The following is a 24,497-nucleotide window of genomic DNA, read 5'->3' on the forward strand; positions in this document are numbered from 1 at the left end:
TTGCGGTTCTGCACCTCCAGGGGTTGGTAGTGATTCCTTTCCTGGACGACCTTCTAGCAAGGCTTCATCCAGTGCAGACTGTCAGTGGAGTGTCTCGCTCACTCTCAGCGGAGTGTCTCGCTCACTCTCGCCACGCTTGCAAGTCCACTCTGACTCCGACCCAGGACCTTGCGTCCCTAGGGATGCAATTCGAGACTCTGCTGGCACTTGTGAAGCTGCCCTTAGTCAAACAGCAGTCCCTTAATCTGGCGGTTCGCTTTCTGCTGAGGCTCCGCCGTCATTCCATCAGGTGCTGGGTCAGATGGTGGCGTCAATGGAAGCGGTTCCCTTTGCCAGTCCCCTCTGCGTCCCCTGCAGCTGGACATTCTCCGCTGTTGGGACAAGCGGACCTCTTCCTTGCACAGGCTGGTGGCTCTGTCGCCACAGACCAGGAGCTCTCTTTAGTGGTGGCTTCGGCCCCTCTCTCTGTCCCAGGGACGCTCCTTTCTGGCCCCGTCCTGGGTGATTCTCACCACGGATGCCAGTCTATCCGGCTGGGGAGCAGTGTTTCTCCACCACCGAGCACAGAGCACTTGGACTCCGTCTGAATCAGCCCTCTCAATCAATGTGCTGGAAATCAGGGCTGTACTCCTAGCTCTCGTAGTTTTTCACCACCTGTCGGTGGGCAAGCACATTCGAGTCCAGTCAGACAACGCGACAGCAGTTGCCTACTTCAATCACCAAGGCGGGACTCGCAGCCGCCTAGCAATGTTGGAAGTTCAACGTATTCCTTCAGTGGACGGAGGACTCCAAGTCCACCATATCGGCAGTCCACATCCCAGGCGTTGAAAACTGGGAGGCAGATTATCTCTGGGCGGCACGGTGGCTCAGTGGTTAGCACTGCAGTCTTGCAGCGCTGGGGTCCTGGGTTCAAATCTCACCAAGGACAACATCTGCAAGGAGTTTGTATGTTCTCCCCGTGTTAGCGTGGGTTTCCTCCGGGTTCTCCGGTTTCCTCCCACACTCCAAAAACATACAGATAGGGACTCTAGATTGTGAGCCCCAATGGGGACAGTGTTTCCAATGTATGTAAAGCGCTGTGGAATTAATAGCGCTATATAAATGAATAAAATTATTAATTATTATTATTATCTCAGCCGTCAAACCGTGGACAGCGGCGAGTGGGCCCTGCATCCGGCAGTGTTCCGGTCAATCTGCCGCAGGCGGGGCACTCCGGAAGTGGATCTAATGGCATCCCGGCACAACAACAAGGTCCCGGTTTACGTGGCTCGCTACCACGATCCTCAGGCCTTGGCAGCGGACGCGCTGGTTCAAGATTGGTCCCAGTTCCGTCTGGCCTACGTGTTTCCCCCCTAGCTCTCTTGCCCAGAGTCCTGCGCAAGATCAGAATGGAGGGCCGTCGGGTCGTACTCATCGCCCTCAGACTGGCCCAGGCGAGCTTGGTTCCCAGACCTGCTCCGTTTGTCCGTAGAGGTGCCGTGGCATCTCCCGGACCGGCCAGACCTTCTCTCACAGGGTCCGTTTTTCCGCCAGAATTCTGCGGCTCTCAGATTGACGGCGTGGCTCTTGAGCCCTGAATCCTTACGGCTTCAGGCATTCCTTCCGAGGTCATCTTCACTATGACTCAGGCTCGGAAGTCTTCCTCGGCCAGGATTTACCACAGGACTTGGAGAATTTTCCTGTCCTGGTGTCGTTCTTCCGGCCATGCCCCTTGGCCGTTTTTCCTTGCCGACCATCCTGTCCTTTCTACAGTCCGGTCTGCAGCTAGGACTGTCCCTCAATTCCCTCAAGGGACAGGTCTCGGCTCTGTCAGCGTTGCTCCAGCGGCGTATCGCCCGGCTGGCCCAGGTGCGCACCTTCATGCAGGGCGCATCTCACATCATTCCGCCTTACCGGCGGCCTCTGGATCCCTGAAACCTTAATCTGGTCCTCACGGCCTTACAGAAACCCCCCTTTGAGCCTCTTAGGGAGGTTTCGTTGTTTCGTCTTTCACAGAAAAGTGGTTTTTCTGGTGGCCATAATTTCTCTCAGGAGAGTCTCTGATTTGACTGTGCTCTCTTCGGAGTCACCCTTTTTGTTTTTTTTTCACCAAGACAAGGTGGTTCTCCGTCCGACTCCGGGCCTTCTCCCTAAGGTGGTGTCTCCTTTCCACCTTAACCAGGACATTTCATTGTCTTCCCTTTGTTCGGCCCCTGTGCATCGCTTTGAGAAAGCGTTGCATGCTTTAGATTTGGTGCGGACGCTCCGGATCTATGTGTGACGCACCGCTGTTCTTAGGCGGTGCACCTCTCTTTTTGTGCTGACCACAGGTCAGCGCAAGGGTCTCTCGGCTTCTAAACCGACCCTAGCTCGTTGGATTAGGTCGGCCATATCCGATGCCTACCAATGTTCTCAGGTGCCTCCCCCGCCGGGGATTAAGGCGCACTCGACCAGAGCTGTCGGTGCTTCTTGGGCTACGGCTCAGCAGGTCTGTCAGGCTGCCACTTGGTCTAGTCTGCACACCCTTTCGAAGCACTACCAAGTGCATGCTCATGCTTCGGCAGATGCGAGCTTGGGCAGACGCATCCTTCGGACGGCTGTCGCTCATTTGTGAAGTTAGGTTTGCCTACTTCTCAGTTTCTGTTTATTCCCACCCATGGACTGCTTTGAGACGTCCCATGGTCTGGGTCTCCCATAAGGAACGATGAAGAAAAAGAGAATTTTGTTTACTTACCGTAAATTCTTTTTCTTATAGTTCCGACATGGGAGACCCAGCACCCTCCCTGTTGCCTGTTGACAGCTTTCTTGTTCCGTGTGTTTTCACCGGCTGTTGTTGTAGACAGAGGTTCCGGTTATTCCGGGTTTTACTCTATCTCTACTTATGGGTGGATGTCCTCCTTCAGCTTTTGCACTAAACTGGTTGGATTTGTCATCCGGGGAGTGTATATGCTCGGAGGGAGGAGCTACACTTTTAGTGTAGTACTTTGTGTGTCCTCCGGAGGCAGAAGCTATACACCCATAGTCTGGGTCTCCCATGTCGGAACTATAAGAAAAAGAATTTACGGTAAGTAAACAAAATTCTCTTTTTTTTTTTTAACTCTTTTAATAAGACATGTGTGCCCTGCTGGCATACGTGGTTCCACGATCCACCTGCGCCTGTTAACTCCTTAGATCACGCTGTCAAAATGTGACAGCGCGATTTTTAAATGGCTGTGGCGGGGAAATCACCTTTCCCCGCCGTCTTTTAGCTATCATGACGTAGTTCCTGTTACAGCCGGCAGAGCAGTGGCTGTAACAGAAGAGCAGCATTTCTGCAGATCAGAGCTGTGCAGCCCTGATCAACAGAAATGAATGAGCGATCAGACTGCTTGCTGATCCTTATACTTCCCTAGAGAGACTAGTAAAATTAAAAAAAAAAAAAATAGTCTCTCTAGGGCAGAGGTTCCCAACTCCAGTCCTCAAGGCACACCAACAGTGCATGTTTTCAGGATTTCCTTAGTATTGCACAGGTGATAATTTAATCACCTGCAAAGGTGCTGAATCCAACACCCATGCAATGCTAAAGAAATCCTGAAAACATGCACTGTTGGTGTGCCTTGAGGACTGGAGTTGGGAACCTCTGCTCTAGGGGACTATAAGGATCAGCAAGCAATCTGATCGCGCATACATTTCTGTTGATTAGGGCTGCACAGCTCTGATCTGCAGAAATGCTGCTTTCCTGTTACAGCCACTGCTCTGCTGGCTGTAACAGGAACTACGGCATGATAGCGGTAAGTCGGCGGGGAAAGGTGATTTCACTGCCGCAGCCATTTAAATTGCGCGGTCACATTTTGACAGCATGATCTAAGCAGTTAACAGGTGCGGGTGAATCGCGGATCCACCTGTGCCAGCAGGGCACACATGTCTGTTGTTCAAATCAGCAGACATGTGCAGGGATCGCCACCAGCTCACCGACGCAGCCAGTGGTGATCACTCCTTCATGATTTAGGACGTCCTTGTTCGTGAAGGGGTTAAGGTTACTGAAAGCAAAACGTGGTTTATATGAAATTAAACGCGTTGATTCCAAATAAGACCTCGGAATTTTCCTGACACGTCTATATTTTAAGTTCTACATTCAAAGCCTATTCACTTGTAATATGAATGCATTGCTTATTGGAATATTCCACCAAACATACCTGGTCCTGTTCGGATGCTCTGACAGGTCTATCAGCTGATGTCAGCAGTAAGTATTAAAGGCAGTCTTCTGGCAAAAAGAATGCACCAAAAAACGCAGTGCATATTTACCGCGTTTTGGTGCGTTTTTGCTCGTTTTTTTTTTGCCATGTGGGTTTCACAATGAAGTCAATGGGTGTAAGAGCTAAAAAACACATGGAAAAACACACCAAGAATTGAAATGCTATAATTACTTTCTGCACCTGTTCTGCAAGGGAAAAATAAGTAATATGCGCACAGCACTTCAGAATTCTCATTGGCTTTGCTGCCATAAGGATTTGTGACCAAACTGCATCAGAAAACGCATTAAGAAACACAGCGTGCACATGGGGCTTTATAATGCTATCTGTTTTTAAACCTAAGATGGATACGTGTGAGTCGGCCATCGGGGTTTTCGGTAGGGGTACTCTGACGCTGGAACTACGGCTACTTTACTCTCGATGGGGTTATCACAGGTGGTCGGTCCCGGCTTCGTGCCCTGGGAGCTCACTCTGCGGCTGGGGAATGGTGTACGGGGATGATTTTGGGGATATACGTGACGCCACCTGTGGTGTCTGGTAAGCGGATATACCAGCGCTGCCCGCGGCCGGCCTCTGAGGCGATGGTGACGGCAGCTTAAGATCTCTCAGCTCCCAACAGGTGGAGCTATTTTACCTCAGGGCGGCGGGTCGCTGACCAGGAGGGAAGCAACCAAGCGGTGATGGCTGCCTTCTTCTCTGACGTCGCAGGGTCCTGTCGAATGGCGGCGAGATGACACACCGAGTCCACATCAGCTTAAACAAGTCCTTTTTACTAACATCTGGTTTGTTTTGCACAGTACACAGAAACAGTTCGGTTACCAGAAGGCCAATGGTCACAAATTTTGGAGGAGATTTAATGACCGTTTTTTCTCTGAGGTAACCTTTCTTTGTCTCTTTCTCGGTCTCTGCTCTGAGGGCTCTGTGACTCCCTCTTTAACCCACTCGTTGGTCTCGTGACTGGTTTTCCCAGGGGTCTGATGCTGCACGGTTTCTTTATCTATCCCGCAACAGCGTCGTGAACGCTGCTTGGGGTTAGTAGTCAGACTCTTGATGGGTACCGGGACTCCTCTTATTTAAGATCCCAGGTTAATGGTCAATGGTTTGGGGATAAAACTGACAAACCTCCTCGGTTCTGTTATACCGGTGTCGACCTGAACTCTTCAGCCGGCTCTCGCCAGACCTAAAGCGTCCCCTTTCCTCCTGGGTTACCCCTTTTCCTGTGTCTCTTTTATTTCGGGGTACTCTCGCTCAGGACGTCGGGCCTATGTTATTTCTAGCCCTTCTTTCAGTTATCAATTTACTCTCATCTCTGCTTGTCACTCTTTTTACTGTCTGTTAACTGACTGTCACCCAGTCGTTCTGGCAACCACGTCGTGTCTCACGCTCAGCTAGGCTCCACCCCCCTATGGACCTACTATATAAACAGTCCCAGGAATATGAAGGTAGGGGCTGCTGAGTCAATGTTACTCAATCTAATATAATACTCTGCATTTCTTCTCTCTTTCACCTGTGACCAAAGAGCACTGCACCTTGCTGTTAAGGTGCTGTATTTCCCTGTAGTGCCTAACCACAGGGGCGCCACATACCCCCCTTAGTTAATCACACTTGTCCCCGAGTGTGGCAACAAGGTTTGGGTTAAGCTAAACATTTTCTTATAATTTACCCATATCATGTTGGTAATATTTACTCTACTTTTTTTTTTTTTTTTTTTTTTTACAGAGTCTTAAAAATAAAAACTACAAAAATTGAATAAGATAGGTCACCAGCTCATACAGCATTAGTCCATTGGCCGTAAGATGTTAAAGAAACTTTTGCCACACCCAGTCCTGTGGTAGTTTAAGAGTTCTAAGTGTGGTAAGGTTCCATATCAGTCATAATCACTGTAGGCCTCTTGGCCCTGGAGTCACCTTCCTGGCCCCTATACAGCATTATGCAAACTTCCTTTACCCCTTTTATATATTAATACTATCTACCTATTCAACTATTTACATATTCCACTTTCTACATTTTATTCTCTGTATCTAAGCGGTGGACAGCTAAAGTTAATACGTGTTGACCTGCGTAAAATTGGTATACTTGAGGGTCTACGTACTCTCCTAGTGGAAATGGCAGGTACACCGACCGCAGAAATCTGATTCCATTACAACGGGTGGTTCTTCTGCTCTGGGCGTTTCACTGAGTTGTGGAAAAGTCCCCATCGGTATCAAGTATACGCCATCTACTTGTGGCCAATTTGCAGGAAGTTTTCCTAAAATTGTCTTGACTATTCTTTCTTTCTCTTCTTTTCTCTGAATAGGAATTCTCTCTACTGGTGGCAACTGTTGAGGGTATTTCTTTAAATGATTCCTGGACACCATTTCTGTTATTTCACCTTTGTCTTTGCTAATCAAACAGGTTTTCTGGTTGTTGAAGTTTGATGGTTGTACAGTGTAGGGTTCTGCCTCCCATTGATCATCTATTTTATGCAGTCATCTTTTTCTCTTTAAGACTAATTCACCTGGTAGTAAGGGTGTTCCTTGAGCACTTTTGTTAAAGTTTGCTTCTTGTTTTTCCTTTGATTTTTTTTTCCAGGCTTCTCTCGACACATTCCTGTATTTTCTGATATTGCAACTTTTTTACTTCCCAATCTGCATCTGAGGTATTTTCTTCAGGAACTATTATATACATCTCCAAATCCACCAGCAATTTTCCTGGTCTTGCTCTCATAAGGTATGCAGGAGTGCAATTTGTTGAGCTTACTGGAATGTTGTTATACATGTCAACTAGATCTGGTAACTTCTCTGGCCATCTGTTCTGCTCCTCCAAGGGCAGGGTTTTTAGCAGCTCTATCACAATGTGATTCATTTTCTCACACATTCCATTAGTCTGAGGATGATAAGGCGTAGTACGAATTTTCTTGCATCCGTATAATTTACAGAATTCTTGAAATAGTTCAGACTCAAAGGTCGGGCTTTGATCTGTTAATACCCATTCTGGATATCCATGTGTTCTGCAGAAATAGGCTTGGAATGTTTTTGCCGCTGTTCGAGCCGTTAAGTCCTTCACTGGAGCTACTACTAGGAACCTGGAATAGTGGTCCACCATGGTAAGAGCATAAGTATAACCGGATCTGCTGGGTATGAGCTTGACATGATCAAGGACTACCAGCTCTAATGGCTGTTTGGTAATGATGGCCTGTAGTGGTGCCTTCTGACTGTTACGGTCTTTTCTTCTTAATGAGCATGGTCCACAATCTCTACACCTTTTGTCTATAGTAGATTTCATGCCAATCCAGTAAAATCACGTAACAGGATCTCCAACTTCCATCCAAAATGTCCTGATTGATTATTATACATATCTAAAAACCATTTGGGTGTCTCTGTTTGGAACCACAATTTGCCAAACCATCTCATGTGTACTAGGATTAATATATCTTCTGCACAGTTTATCTTGATGGATAAATAACCTGCTTCTTTCTTTCCACAATTGCTTGGCCTCTAGCGGGGAATCTTTGTCATGTTTGCAGCTTGGTTCGGTTACTAGCTTTTTCACTAGGCTCACTGCCAGATGACTATCTAGGGTTTCTTTCCAATTATAGTGAGGCAACGGGTTCAATGCTATATTCTGCTGGTTTTGATAGCCTCTGTCACTTCCCATTTTCTGTTCTTATGGAAAGCTGGGAGTTCTACTTCCTCCAAGTCATCCTCCTCTACTTCTGATCCTGGTACATATGCCTGAGGATTCCTAGACAGGGCATCAGCATTGGCATTTTTACGGCCTCTCCGGTACTTGATGATAAAATCAAAATTTGACAATCTGGCCATCCAGCGTTGCTCCAGTGCACCGAGTTTTGCGGTGTCCAGATGCGTCAATGGATTGTTATCCGTATAGGCGACGAATTTTGAAGCAGCCAGATAATGTTTAAACCTTTCCGTTATGGTCCAGACCAAGGCCAGAAACTCCAACTTAAAAGAACTATAATTTTCAGAGTTTCTTTCGGTGGGTCGAAGTTTCCTGCTGGCATAAGAAATTACCCTTTCTTTTCCATCTTGTACCTGAGATAATACTGCTCCTAGGCCTACATTACTTGCGTCGGTATACAGGACAAATGGTAGGTTGTAATCAGGATATGCCAATATTTCCTCACCAGTCAGGGCAGTCTTCATCTGTTGGAAGGAATCTTCTTGCTCTTTACTCCATACCAATGATGGTTCTGACCTTCTTCGTTTAGTTTGGCCTACCAGTAGGTCTTGTAAAGGTGCTGCCATTTTCGTATAGCCGCTTATAAATCTCCGGTAATATCCTACCAAACCCAGGAACTGGCGTACTTCTCTGACGGTGGTTGGTCTCTGCCAATCTTGGATAGCTGTTATCTTCTCTGGATCTGGTGCTATTCCATCTGCGCTAACTACATGTCCAAGATATTGGACTTTTGGTTTCAGCGGGTGACATTTTGATGGTTTAAGCTTCATTCCATATTTTGCTAGAGATGCAAATGCCTCAGCCAAGTGTTCCAGGGGATCTTCATAGGTCTTGGAGTATACAATTACATCGTCTAGGTACAAGAGTACGGTCTCAAAGTTCTTGTGTCCCAGGCAACATTCCATGAGCCTTTGAAATGTTCCTGGTGCATTATATAATCCGAACGGCATCCTATTAACCCCTTAACGACCCATGACGTACTGGGTACGTCATGGATCGTGTGCCGGTAAGCCCCGCCCCCTGCCGCCGGCAGGCGGCGGCGATCCGCGCACATATCAGCTGTTATCAACAGCTGACATGTGTGCCTGCTAGCCGCGGGTGGAATCGCTTCCACCCGCGGCCATTAACCCCTTACATTTCGCTGCCAAAATCTTGGTAGCGATATGTATAGGGGCGCCGCCATGACAGTCACTTACCCCGCCCCCACCGGAAGTCACGTGACATGATCACGTGACTTTCGGCGGTTGCCATGGTAGCACATGGTCATGTGATGACGCCTGTAGCTAACATGACTCACTTCCTCTCAATGCCGGAATACAGCCGGCATTGAAAGTGAAGCAGCAAATCTGCAGTTCTCAGCTCTGTAGCTGAGATCTGCAGATAGTGCAGAGCGATCGGATTGGTGATCGCAATAGCCCCCAAGGGGGACTAGTAAAATAAAAAAAAAAGTAAAAAAGTTTTAAAAAATTACAAAAAAATAAAGTTCAAATCACCCCCCTTTCACCCCATTGAAAATTAAAGGGTTAAAAAAATAAAAAATACACTCATATTTGGTATCGCCAAGTTCAGAAATGCCCGATTTATCAAAATATAAAATCAATGAAACTGATCAGTAAACGGCGTAGCGGCAAAAAAATTCCAAACGCCAAAATTACGTTTTTTGGTCGCCGCAAATTTTGCGCAAAATGCAATAACAGGCGATCAAAATGTAGCATCTGCGCAAAAATAGTACCGTTAAAAACGTCAGGTCGAGACGCAAAAAATAAGCCATCACTGAGCCTCAGATCCTGAAAAATGAGAACGCTACGGGTTTTGGAAAATGGCGCAAAACGTGCGCCACGTTTTTTGGACAAGTTTGTGAATTTTTTTTAACCCTTTAGATACAAGTAAACCTATACATGTTTGGTGTCTACAAACTCGCACCGACCTGAGGCATCACATAGATACCTCAGTTTTACCATATAGTGAACACAGTGAATAAAATATCCCAAAAACTATTGTACGATCACACTTTTTTTTGCAAGTTTTCCGCACTTGGAATTTTTTTGCCGTTTTCCAGTACACTATATGGTAAAACGTATGGTTTCATTTAAAAGTACAACTCGTCCCGCAAAAAACAAGCCCTCATATGGCAAGATTGATGGAAAAATAAAAAAGTTACGCCTCTCGGAAGAAGGGGAGCAAAAAACAAAAACGCAAAAACGGAAAGTGCCCGGGGGCTGAAGGGGTTAAATTCACATACACATTGGTGTTGTAAATGCCGTCTTCTCTCAGTCTTCTTCTGCCACGGAGACCTGCCAATATCCACTAGTGAGATCTAATGTAGAAAAATAATTAGCAGTCCTCAATGCAGCAAGAGACTCCTCTATATGGGGTAACGGGTAAGCATCTTTGTGAGTGATCTTATTTATTTCCCTGTAATCCACACACATCCTCATAGTGCCATCTTTTTTTTTTCTAACTAGGACTAAGGGTGCTGCCCATGGGCTACAACTACCTCTTATAACCCCTGCCTCTCTCATGTCCCGCAGCATCTCTTTTGCACACTGGTAGTGTTTTGGTGGCACAGGTCTATGTCTCAGTCTAATTGGGGGATGATTCCCTGTGGATATGTGATGACGTACCCCTTCGACCTTCCCAAAGTCTAACGGATGCTTACTAAACACCTGTTCAAATTCTCGTGCTACCCGATAGATTCCATGTTTTTGATAGGAAGGGGTGGTATCGGTCCCTACATGCAACTGCTGACACCATTCCTCCAGCTGTCCCTTGGAGTTGTCCTCCGCTTGATTTGACGGGGGCAAAGGCTTTATCGCCTGTATATGGCTGTCACAGACAGTGTACAGCTTTTGCTACTGTAGCGTACCTGGGTAATTTTACTTCCTCTTCCCCACAGTTTAATACGAATTGGTACTCTTCCTTTGCGTACATCCACCACCCCTCTGGCTGTCAGCAGCGTAGGTCTGTGCTCTGAGTATACTGGTTCTACAACTGCCTGGTATTCCTTTCCTCTAAGACCAATAGCTGCTCGACACCAGATCATCATTTCACTTTTAGGTGGTAACATAATAGGAAATTGGTCTGTAACCCGTACACTGCCAATTTCCCCTCCAGACAGATTTACCTGTTGTCTGTGTGTCAGGACTCGAATCTCACGATGTAGCACTCTCCTCTGTCCATGATTAGCAGTCACAGCAATCTGTCGGAGCAAAAACAATACTTCCCCAAGGCAGTTTTCAATTACATTTGTTCCAAGTACCATGGAGGGGCATTTGTTGTTAGGGACATCTTCTACCACACATAATCCTTGGTCTTTTAACTCTACTCTCCCCAGTTTTAATGTGACTTCCCTAAACCCAACCTGGTTTACTGGTAGTCCATTGGCTGCTGGTATAACCAAACCAGAATCTGGGGGTCTAAGATCGTCATCTGACCAATAGTGTTTGTACAATATATGTGGGATGGTGGTTACTTGTGACCCAGTGTCCAAAAGAACTGACATGGGGATTCCTTCTAGTGTAATATTAAGGTACGGGCGGCCTCCCACGTACCGACTACGCCAGTATTTTGGGGCCGACTGTCTTATTCCTGAGGCTCGGCCCTGGGCCCCAGGAATCGCCGGTTTAAAAGACATCCTCTTGCAAAATGGCCTGGCTTGTTACAACGAAGGCAGAGGGGTTGTCCTGAAGAATCCGTGTGGTCCATGGCTCTGCATTGGAATGGTGCGTTGGTCCTCTGAACGGGCGACTTGTTGGTCCCCTCCACGGGCGACTTGTTGGTCCCCTCCACGGGCGACTTGTTGGTCCCCTCCACGGGCGACTTGTTGGTCCCCTCCACGGGCGACATGTGCCTTTTTTTCATCCATGAAACATCCTTAGGAGAATCAGCTAACTGTATTTTACTGGGTAGTTGTGACCCTGGCTGGTTCTGCAAGAGTGTTAACACAAAGTCCATCTTTTTAGTCAGCTGCTGTATTTGGTTGCGCAAATCATCCTCTCTGCTTGATGTCTCAGCCACCTTTACAACCTTTACCAAATCTTTGGAAGCATTTGTTATGCCGGCGGGAGAAGTATCAACCTGCCAGGATGGGTCCACTGACTTGGCCGACAACTTGTACTGTAATACTGTTATTGCTCTATCTTTTATAGCATCAAAGTCAACATCAGGGTGATCTAAGACCCACATATGCACCTGCTGACGACTGACTTCTGACCTCAAGCCAGCTATGAACTGTTCGGCAAGCATTTTATCCTCGTTGTCCGCACTTGCTGGATCCACTTGCTTTAAGGACCGGAGTGCTACCTGTAAACGTAAGGCATAATCTCTGATGGTTTCCTTTGGCCCTTGTTCACATTGGTAGAATATCATCCTCAACTCAGCCCGGGTGCGTTTCTCAAAAGCGGCTTTTAACTTGGCAAATACATTTTCTACGGAGTCTCTGTCAGTATCTTTCCATGACTCCACCTCCAGCTCTGCTGCACCGATTAATTGTTCCAGCACCATAGCGGCTCGCTGTTTCCCGGTCATAGCATACACATCCAGCACCGCACATATTTTCCTCTTAAAAGCTGCCAGAGTGCCTGGTTTCCCTTCATAGATTGGCAACCATTTTGCTCCTGTGCACATATGGTTATTGCCATTATTGAGGCTACTGGCGCGTCTCCTCCTTCTGCAGGGACCCTGGAATCGTTGTCATTACTCATGGCGGTGCCCCCTTTGTTAATTGCGGTTAGTTGCAAAGCCTTTAGATACAGTCAAAGTTCAGCACACACTAGGCTTTTGAATAGACAGACCTGCCTATTTCAAACCAATGAGCAACGCCGTTTAATTACAATGACTATGGCGGTTCTGTGCGCACTTTACATAGCCAATAAAGTCTTTTTAGGCACACATTGTTGGTTTTTAAGTACGATCCTGTTCGTGACGCCAATTGAGTCGACCATCAGGGTTTTTGGTAGTAGGTACTCTGGTGCCGGGACTACGGATACTTTACTCTCGATGGGGTTATCACAGGTGGTCAGTCCTGGCTTCGTGCCCTGGGCGCTCACTCTGCGGCTGTGGAATGGGGTACAGGGATGATTTTAGGTATATACGTGATGCCACCTGTGGTGTCTGGTAAGCGGATATACCAGTGCTGCCCGCGGCTGGCCTCTGAGGCGATGGTGACGGCAACTTAAGATCTCTCAGCTCCCCACAGGGGGAGCTATTTTACCTCAGGGTGGCGGGTCGCTGACCAGGAGAGAAGCGACTGAGCGGTGATGGCTGCCTTCTTCTCTGACGTCGCAGGGTCCTGTCGAATGGCGGCGAGATGACACACCGAGTCCACATCAGCTTAAACAAGTCCTTTTTACTAACATCTGGTTTGTTTTGCACAGTACACAGAAACAGTTCGGTTACCAGAAGGCCAATGGTCACAAATTTTGGAGGAGATTTAATGACAGTTTTTTCTCTGAGGTAACCTTTCTTTGTCTCTTTCTCGGTCTCTGCTCTGAGGGCTCTGATTCCCTCTTTAACCCACTCGTTACATAGTTACTAAGGTTGAAAAAAGACCTAGGTCCATCTAGTTCAACCTTCCTCCACCAGTTCTACATTTGGTCACAAAGTCATTTATAACCAACAATGTTGTGTGTACTGAGGAAATCATCCAGCCCTTTTTTTGAAAGCTGTTATAGTATCTGCCATTACTACCTCTTGTGGTAGTGTATTCCACAGTCTGACTGCTCTAACTGTAAAGAACCCTTTCCTATTTAGCTGTCGGAATCGCTTTTCTTCCACTCGCAGTGAATGCCCCCTGGTTCTTAGTACTGTCTTTGGAAGAATTAAGTCATGCGCCAGTCCTTTATATTGAGCACACATGTATTTATACATATAAATGAGATCTCCTCTGAGACGTCTTTTTTTCTAAGCTAAACATATCTAACTTTTCCAAGCTCTCATCATATGGGAGGCCTTCCATTCCTTGTAGTAGTCTAGTTGCCTGCCTTTGAACTGACTCTAACTTCTGAATGTCCTTTTTAAAATGTGGAGCCCAAAACTGAATCCCATATTCCAGATGTGGCCTTACAAGTGATTTATAAAGGGGTAACAATACGTTGGGATCACTGGATCTAATCTCTCTTTTTATACACCCTAGAATCTTGTTTGCTTTTGCAGCTGCTGCTTGACATTGAGTGCTGCTGCTCAGCTTATTTGTAATGAGAATACCCAAGTCCTTCTCCTGTTCTGTAGTCCCAAGTTTACTTCCATTTAATGTATACGCAGTTATAGGATTACTCCGTACTAGGTGCATTACTTTACATTTATCAACATTAAATCTCATTTGCCAAGTATCTGCCCATTCTTACATCTTATCCAGATCTTTTTGTAATATTATACTATCAAGGTCCGTTTTTAATATCCTACATAGTTTGGTGTCATCAGCAAAGACTGACACTTTACTATCAATCCCATCCACAAGGTCATTAATAAAGAGATTAAAAAGAATTGGTCCTAGCACAGATCCCTGCGGCACCCCACTGCTGACTACGGCCCATTTAGAGAATGTTCCATTTATGACTACTCTTTGTTTCCTATCTTTTAGCCAATTCCTTACTCAGTTGCATATAGTTTCCCCTAGTCCTTGCTTCTGGAGTTTTAGTATAAGCCTATTATGTGGTACAGTATCAAATGCCTTTGCAAAGTCCAAATAAATCACATCAGCTGCATTACCAATATCCAGGTTTGCACTTACCCCCTCATAGAACCCCAACAGGTTGGTTAGACACGATTTATCTTTCATGAATTCATGCTATCTGTCAGTTATTATATTTTCTGCAACATATTTTTGCATGTCATCCCTTAAAATGCCCTCAAAAACTTTGCATACTACTGATGTCAGGCTTACTGGACAGTAGTTGCCTGGATCTACCCTCTTACCTTTCTTAAATATTGGTACCACATCAGCAATCCTCCAATCCTGAGGCACCAACCCTGTTACAAGCGAGTCTAAAAAGATAAGATACAGCGGTCTGTCAATTACGGAGCTCAATTCCCTCAATATTTGTGGATGAATGCCATCTGGCCCTGGGGATTTGTCAATGTTTAATTTACTTAGACGTAGGCGTACTTCTTCTTGTGTTTAATTAATTATATCGGGTGGTGAACTTTTGATTTTTTCACTTGTTGAATGATGCCTCGTACAGTCAGTTCCTTGGTGAACACAGAAAAGAAATGCCTATTTAATATCTCAGTCTTTTGTTTGTCCTCTATAACTAACTTGTTATTATATTTTAAGGGGATAATATTATCCTTTGTTTTCCTTTTGGCATTAATGTATTTATAAAAGATTTTGGGATTTATTTTAATGTCATTGGCGATTTTTGTTTCAGTGGCTAATTTTGCTTGTTTGATTTCTTTTTTGCATTGCCTATTGATATCTTTATACTCCTGAAATGCTATTTCTGTATTCTCAGCCTTCAAATTTTAAACGCCCTTTGTTTTTGTTTTATTATACTTTGTACAGTCTTATTTAGCCATAGTGGTTTCTTTTTATTCCGGGACATTTTATTACCAGAGGGTATACGTTTTTTACAGGACTCTAGCAGTATATTCTTAAACTTTCCCCATTTATGTTCAGTATCCCCAGTTACCATGACTTTGTCCCAATCTACACATTTAAGCTCTTCCCTTAATTTGTTGAAATCAGCTTTCCTAAAATTCCAGGTTTTAGCATTTCCCCTTTTGAAATGTTTTATTGAATATTACGTTGAAGCTTACCATATTATGATCGCTGGTGCCCAAGTGCTCCCGGACCTGTAGATCTGAAATTGTATCCGGTCTATTTGACAGGACCAAATCTAGCAAATTATCTCCCCTCGTCGGTTCATCTACCATCTGAGAGAGGTAATTGTCTTGAATGGTAGATCAGAATTTACAGCTTTTAGCACAACCAGAAGATTCTATGTCCCACTGTATGTCTGGATAGTTGAAATCCCCCATAATAAGAACCCGATTATTATTATTAGCTGCCTTTTCAATTTGTTCCAGCATTTCACCCTCTATTTGTTCAGGTATGTTAGGAGGCTTATAGCAAACTCCAATTAGCATTTTTCCATTATTCCCCTCCCCATGTACATTTACCCATACTGACTCTACATTGTTGCAGTTCCCCCCCAATGTCATCATTCAACACAGGTTTTAGGTTAGATTTGATAAATATACACACCTTACCACCTTTTGTCTTTCCTGTCCCTCCTAAATGCACTATAACCCTGTATGTTTGTCACCCAGTCATGGCTTTCATCCAGCCAGGTTTCCGTAATGCCCACCACATCATAATCAATGGTTGACATAAGGGTCTCCAATTCATTCATTTTGTTTGCAAGACTTCTTGCATTTGCCAGTAGACATTTAATCCTATTAACACCTTTATTACTCCTAGCCTCCCTATGTTCCTTGCATGTCTCATCCCCCCCTAATCCTTCATTGACCCCTACCATCTCACTGTCTCTATCTGCTCTATCTATCCCCTTTTTTGCTCCACTACCCTCCCTCCCCCCAGATCCTAGTTTAAAAGCTCCTCCATCCGTCTCACTATTTTCTCCCCCAGCACAGCTGCACCTTCCCCATTGAGGTGCAGCCTGTCCCTACCGTAGAGCCTGTAGCCGACTGAGAAGTCAGCCCAGTTCTCCATGAACCCAAACCCTTCCTTCCTGAACCAATTTCTAAGCCACGTATTTATCTCCCTAAGCTCCCGCTGTCTTTCTAGTGACGCTCGTGGCACCGGTAGTATTTCTGAAAACACCACCTTAGCGGTCCTGGACTTCAGCTTCTCTCCTAGTTCCCTGTAATCATTTTTAAGGACCTTCCACCTGCCTCTAACTTTGTCATTAGTACCAATGTGCACCATGACCGCTGGGTTTTCCCCAGCCCCACCCAGCAATCTGTCTATCCGATCCGCAATATGCCGCACCCGGCAGACAACACACTGTTCGGCATTCACGGTCTCGGCGACAGATGACCTTGTCTGTCCGCCTAATTATAGAGTCCCCTACCACTAACATCTGTCTGGGCTTTGCTGCACTCCTATTTCCCTCCTTCCTACAGCAGTTGTTTTCCTGGTTGCTAGGAGCAACGTCCTGCTGTAGTGACCCTAGTCCTGGCCCTTCATTCCTAATATCAGCCAAACAGGCATATTTACTAGGTTGTGCCAGGTCAGGACTAGGCTCCCTGACACTTTTTCCCCTACCTCTTCTTCTAACTGTTACCCAACTACCTACCTCTGGGTCCTGATCTTCTCCACCTCCACCCTCCTCCATATCACTGGCCCCAGCCAGAGAAAGCTCAGTGAGCTCTAAACTCCTCTCCAGGTTGGCAATGCCCCTGAGTGCTGCAAGCTGCTTATTTAGATCAGTTACCTTGGCTTCCAAACACGCAACATGCTTGCATCGAGTGCAGACATATTCACCCTCGAATGGCTGCTCAAGGCATGCATACATCTGACAAGATACACACCTGGTAGCAATGTCCATGGAGCACCTATTAAATTGGGATAAACGTTAAAGTAGAAAAACAAGAGAAAAAAAAAAATGGGAAACGTATAAAGATAAATTCAAACTATGTTCTTGTGTCAAAATATGTAATTGTGTTGAAACTATGCCACACTTATCTTCAAATCCTGCACACTTTGCTTCAGTACCTTGCACGCTCAGCACCTCGCTTGCTCTGGCTGGTTTATATAGTTCTACATGACTTCCAGAAGCTGCCAGATGCTTCTAGAAACAGGTGTGACTAATGCTACTGATTAAATCCCAAGTCCAACTTTTTTTTTGCTTTTTTAACAGTATCACAAACAGACAAACAATTCCCTAATGAAATTAAACAATTACAGTTATCACCACTATGTAATTGTGTTGAAACTATGCCACACTTATCTTCAAATCCTGCACACTTTGCTTCAGTACCTCGCAAGCTCAGCACCTCGCTTGCTCGTTAGTCTCGTCACTGGTTTTCCCAGGGGTCTGATGCTGCACGGTTTCTTTATCTATCCCGCAACAGCGTCGTGAACTCTGCTTGGGGTTAGTAGTCAGACTCTTGATGGGTACCAGGACTCCTCTTATTTAAGATCCCAGGTCAATGGTCAATGGTTTTGGGGATAAACCTGACAAACCTCCTCGGTTCTGTTATACCGGTGTCAACCTGAACTCTTCAGCCAGCTCTCGCCAGACCTAAAGGGTCCCCTTTCCATCTGGGTTACCCCTTTTCCTGTGTCTTTCTTTTCTTTCGGGGTACCCTCGCTCAGGACTTCGGGCCTTGTTATTTCTAGCCCTTCTTTCAGTTATTAATTTACTCTCGTATCTGCTTGTCACTCTTTGGGTGACAGTCAATTAACAGTCAGTCAGTAATCGTCCTGGCAACCATGTCGCGTCTCACGCTCAGCTAGGCTCCCCCCCCCCCCTATGGACCTACTATATAAACAGTCCCAGGAATATGAAGGTAGGGGCTGCTGAGTCAATGTTACTCAATCTAATATAATACTCTGCATTTCTTCTCTCTTTCACCTGTGACCAAAGAGCACTGCACCTTGCTGTTAAGGTGCTGTATTCCCCTGTAGTGCCTAACCACAGGGGCGCCACACATGCAAATGTGTTTAATACAGACAATTTCTGCTACATGTGTGTTAAATACACTATTTCTGATCAGCGCAAGAACCTGACAAAGCGAGTGCGTATTCCTTACAGTATTATTTTAACTGTTAAATTAGAGATCAAGAGAAACGCTGGGCACCTCAAGTTTGTTGTACAGTGTGTTACTCTGAGCTAAGGCAGTGGTTGAATAAAAAAATGAAATGATTGGCTATTTCAGTGCCAGTGGTTTGGCTTGAGCAGCAAAATCGCCATTCGTACTATTATTTTTGCACTACTAAATGCGCTAGATATTCAAAAATAAACAAGTCTTAGATTGTGTATCCTGACTGTGAGTCTGCAGACCAGTACCCCACAATGTAGAGAATCCAGTGCCTGCCTCTCAGGCAGCAGAAGCCGCAATTGAAACTGACAATTTTGATCCTAATTAAGAAGATGATATATTTCCTGATCCCAGAACAACTGGACAGTCAGCTGCACTTGCTGAGCCCATCAGATTTAGATTTTCTGGTAAAAGATCTGTCATTAGCTAAAGAAAAGTAAGATCTGCTAGCTTCTAGACTTGGGAAATGGAATTGCTACAATGAGTCGCCACCAGGGCTGTGGAGTCAGTAAGCCAAACCTCCAACTCCTTAATTTCCCTGATTCCGACTCCCTCTTACAGTTGAAACCAGAAGTTTGCATACACTATAAAGACATCTGCATGTTTTTCTCACTATCTGACATGAAATCAGAATAAACCTTTGTCGTTTTAGGTCAATTACGAGCCAAAATTATTTATATTTCCCAAATGCCAGAAAAATGAGAGAATTTTTTTAAGGTACTTTTATTACTTTCTGCAAATTCAAAAGTTTCCATCCATTAATTAGTATTTGGTACCATTGCCCTTAAACTGTATGACTTAAGTCAAACGTTTTGAATATCGTTCCACAAGCTTCTCACAATAGTTGGTAGGAATTTGGGCCCATTCCTCCTGACACAACTGGTGTAACTGAGCCATGTTTGTAGGTCTCCTTGCTCACACCGGCTTTTTCAGATTTACCCATAAATTTTCAATAGGATTAAGATCATATATCCTATTTATTCATTTGTATAGCGTTAATTTCAGAGTGCTTTACATACATCAGCAATCGAGGTTTTGTGATGGCCGCTCCAAAACATTGACTTTGTTATCCTTAAGCCAGTTTGGCAGTATACTTTGGGTGATTGTCTATTTTGGAAGACCCATTTCCGCCCACGTTTTAAGTTCCTGGCTGATGTCTTCAGATGTTGCTTCAGTATTGCCACATAATCTTCTTTCCTCATGATGCCATCTAGTTTGTGGAGTGCACCAATCCCTGCTGCAGCAAAAAACCCCACAATATGATGCTACAACCCCCGTGTTTTACAGTTGTGATGCTGTTCTTAGGCTTCAAAGCTTCTCCCTTTTTCCTCCAAACGTAACGATGATCATTATGGCCAAACAGTTCAAATTTTAGTTTTGCCAGAGCACAGGATTAACCTGGCTTATTAGTTTCTTTTGGAGTAATGGCTTCTTCCTGGCAGAGTGGCCTTACAGTCCATGTTGGTGCAGTACTCATTTCCCTGTTGATAGTGACACAATCTTACCAACTTCCACCAGTATCTTAACAAGGTCTTTTGCTTTTGTTCTTGGGTTGATAGGCACTTGTCTGACCAAAGCACATTCATCACTGGTACACAGAAGCTGTCTCCTTCCTTGAGCGTTATGATGGTTAGACATTCCCATATTGTTTGCACTTGTATATAATTGTTTGTACAGATGAATGAGGCACCTTCAGGTATCTGGAAATTGCATGCTAATTGCATCTCTTCCTTAAATATTGTTTGATTTCTTTTGACTTTCCCATGATGCTACACAAAGAAGCAGCGTGTTTCAGGTGTGCATTAAAATATATCCACAAGTCTGTCTCTAATTACCTCAGATGTTAACAATAAACCTATCAGAAGCTTCCAAAGACATGACACCATCATATGGGCTGTACCATATTGTTTAAAGGAATAGTACTTAGTGTATGTACACTTTTGACTTTGCAGACCGCAATAAAAATGCCTTAAAGCATTCTCTCTCTCTCTCTCTCATTATTCTAGCATTTGGAAAATTATAAATAATCTTGGTAATCCTAATTGACCTAAAATGGGAAAGGTTTATTCTGATTGCATGTCACACATTGAGAAAAAATGAAAATGTGTCTTTTTAGATTGTGTATGTAAACTTCTGGTTTCAACCATACTTGACTTATGTTTGTGATCAATTTACTCTAGTAAAATGGTAACATCGCTACACTACTTCTATTATGTAGCTGAAGTGCAGCACAGATTCATCTCAACTAAAAGCCTAGATTCTTTGATTGTGAATAGACATTTATAGGACATTTCATAACTTTTTCAAGTTCTCATGAAAAAATATTCATCACATACAGCATTATACTGCTTTACACAATTTATTGTATATTTTCGGAGTCGGTCCATTTTATGCTGACTCCACAGCCATGGTCACCACAACTTCACACTTTCATCATTGACACACCAAGTTAGCTGCATACTATGCAATGAAAAGCAATATCTGTTTCTGTTCTAATGTAAATGGTCTAATGATAGTTAGTATACATTTTCCTGATTGAATAAATTATATTCATAAACGCTAGCAAAACTAGTTTGAAAGCTATCTTGTTGCACATTGGTAGCAAACCCATGCAGAGAGCTTTCCATAAAGATATTTCTACAATGGGGGAACAGATATGAAGGCCACTGGAATTACAACATGACTCCAATGCCTTTTTGCAAGCAAGCTTATTTACTGCTGCTTGTGTTTTGTTTTGTTTTTTTTTTTTATTAGGCTACCTATTGTTTCTTGAAGAGAAAAAGAAAAACGTAAAAAATGTTTGTGTGTGTGTATATATCATTCATATACATACATACACACGCGCACACACTTACCGTCTTATTTCTTCTGGCAGCGGCTGGTGTGTGACTGAGGGTCCCGTCACACGTAGCGACGCACCAACGTTGGTGCGTCGCTACATGGTCACTGGTGAGCTTCAATCAGGCAGATCTCACCAGCGACCAGCCACCAGCGACTCGTGTAACGATGCTGCGCTTGGTAACCAGGGTAAATATCGGGTAACCAAGCAAAGCTCTTTGCTTAGTTACCCGATATTTACCCTGGTTACCAGCGTACACCGCTTACAGAGTCTGTGCTCGTTGGGCTCCCGCAGGTCAGCACGCATTGGTGTGTGACTGCGGGAGACCAACGACCTAAAAATGAACCAGAACAGTGTGTAACAATCAGCGATTTCACAGCAGGGGCCAGGTCGCTGCTTAATGTCACACAGCAAAATCGCTGATGAGGTCACTGGTGCGTCACAAAACCTGTGACTTAACAGTGATCTCGCTATGTGAGAAGTACCCCTTACAATCATGATTAGTGGCTGCAGTGGAGATAACACAGCACAAGAAAAGAAGTAAATAACCAATTTGATTATATATATATATATATATATATATATATATATATAATGCTTGTTTTGTTTTGTAATTTTATATGTGCTTTAACAGACATGTACATTATTTTTGCAGGTCATGTGCCTCTGCCACATCTTCACCAGCCACAACAGCAAAGTCCGCAAAGAAAGGCAAATTTCATTTTTCAAGGTTAAAAATGCTGCTTAGTCAAGAGGAGAAAGAACAAAATAAAAAGCAAAATTTGCAGAATTTCCTTACATCTCTTTCATGATGGATGTACTAACCGCAATCCTTGTGGCCTTGTATTGAAAAATATGAACACTGCTACAACTACATTTTATAGATTATCTGTAGAAGGTATTAATCCTATGTAACGTTTAGGCTGGTGTCACACGTCTGTGAAACATGGACTATTCTCATATCTGAAGACCCAGCCTGACTTCCTGATCTACCAACCTGGGCTCACTGCTTCATAAATGCCTATGAAGTAGATGGCTGCGTGCAGACGACCAGGCAGTCAGGCCGGGTATTGGGATGCGAGAATGGTATGTGGCCATGTGCAACTGGTCTTAAAAAGTGCAAACTTAAGAACAGTTCCAATAGGTGGCATTAGCGTCGTCTCCTTCCTCCCTGAAGAGACAATTTGAATATTTCCCAGAGGAGCATTGCAGATTTCTCACTGCCAGCCATATTGGTTTGTCAGTCTCTGCAATGAGAAAAGTTTCTCATTAGACCCCACTATAGCTTCTCATAAAGCCAGATCAGACCTCATACTTTGCATTGAACGAGGGGCAATCACCCAGAAACAGTGTTTGCAAATTCAGTTTCTGATCTGACATAAATCCTAAGTCATATGAAAAGGCTCGTTAAAAGGCCACTTTTGACTTTTAGGATTGCTACTTCCAATAGGTGGCGATAGAGTTTGTCTCCTTTCTCTCTGCAGAGACAATTTGAAACTTAATAGTCAGTTTTAAAATCCGCCAGATTTATAAAAGTAGTTCATGCTGATTAGTAAATCTGGTTCCTGTTTAGATTGTTCAGTGAACGTTTACAGTACCTATTTGCTTACTTTGTGCTAATAATTGTCACTAAATAATTTGGTGCACAATGTTGTATGTGAAGCCACAACCCCTTCTTCTTTTTCCTCCTTCCAGATCTGGATCTAACACTGTCATAATTGATCAATAAATAGTAACAACACATTTTTTATTACTTAGATTAAAATAGCATTTTTATCAGGTTAGTTTTTTTTTTTTGTTTTTTTTTTACGAGCGAAGGACCCTAGATGTAACAAAAAACATTAATACATTCTAAAAGTAGTCTAAATTCAAAAAAAGTAATATCTTTCTTTATTAAAATAAAAATGTGCTCCTCGTGGCTGAAACCTGAATGCTGCAGGGAGGATTAAAGTTAATTTCCCCCTGGCAGCTGGGTTCAATGTGCAGGCACCGGGCAGGATTCAAGAAGTTTTATCCTGCAGATTAACCCCATACCTGCAGGTTAGTAGCAGTTACAGGTGACAGATTCTCTGTAATAAATATGGTGCAAATTATGAAAGACCAATTTTTTTTTTTTTTTCCCATGACTTGTAAATCTCCTCCATTGTTTTACATAAATGTACAACTGATAGCAATTTTCATTTTAGATGAAATTTTTACATGTTGAATGAATTTTTACATGTTGAATGTATCATTAAATATTGTACTAACTGTATTACTGAGGCATAATAAAGCAAAAACTAAAAGTAAGTTTTGAAATTGTATACTTTATTGATTTAATTTTTTTTTATTTTAGATAGCAGAGCTGTATTAGGCCAGATATTTTATTACCTGTTATGAATACAGAAAAATATAGTTTTACTACACACGTGGTCATAATTGTTGGTACCCCTTGTTTAATGATAGAAAAATCCACAATGGTCACAGAAATAACTTTAATCTGACAAAAGTAATAAATAAAAAAAATCTATGAATTTGAACAAATTAAAGTTAGACATTGCTTTTCAACCATGCTTCCATAGAATTTTTTAAAAAAATAAAACTCATGAAATAGGCCTGGAGAGAAATGATGGTACCCTTGAAAATAATGTGACAAAAGGGACATGTTAAATCAAGGTATGTCTACTAATTAGCATCACAGGTGTCTACAATCTTGTAATCAGTCAGTGGGCTTGTATATAGGGATACAGATACTCACTGTGCTGTTTGGTGACATGGTGTGTACCACACTCAACATGGACCAGAGGACGTGAAGGAAAGAGTAGTCTCAGGAGATTAGAAAGAAAATTATAGACATGCATGTTAAAGGTAAAGGTTATAAGACCATCTCCAAGCTGCTTGAGGTTCCTGTGGCTACAGTTGCACATACTGTGTTTCCCCGAAAATAGGATCTCCCCCGAAAATAAGATTTAGCAGGATTTTTCAGGAAGGCTTAAATATAAGACCTCCCCCGAAAATAAGACCTAGCCGCGGTCTAATAATGGAGTGTCCATGCAGCGGTA

General features: G+C 43.8%; 1 protein-coding gene across 1 annotated transcript in view; it reads left to right on the forward strand.

Moving 5' to 3' along the window:
• The window catches only part of RMP24 (ribonuclease MRP subunit p24), a 53,781-nt gene extending 29,862 nt beyond the window's left edge, over positions 1 to 23,919 (forward strand). Inside the window, exon 5 of the mRNA XM_075316535.1 lies at positions 22,112 to 23,919. Within this exon, the coding sequence (XP_075172650.1) occupies positions 22,112 to 22,268 (157 nt within the window). The 3' untranslated portion in view covers positions 22,269 to 23,919. The remainder of the gene's footprint in view (positions 1 to 22,111) is intronic.
• Positions 23,920 to 24,497: the final 578 nt, after the last annotated feature.

The sequence above is a fragment of the Anomaloglossus baeobatrachus genome, chromosome 6 (assembly GCF_048569485.1).
Source record: "Anomaloglossus baeobatrachus isolate aAnoBae1 chromosome 6, aAnoBae1.hap1, whole genome shotgun sequence".
Taxonomy (NCBI): domain Eukaryota; kingdom Metazoa; phylum Chordata; class Amphibia; order Anura; family Aromobatidae; genus Anomaloglossus; species Anomaloglossus baeobatrachus.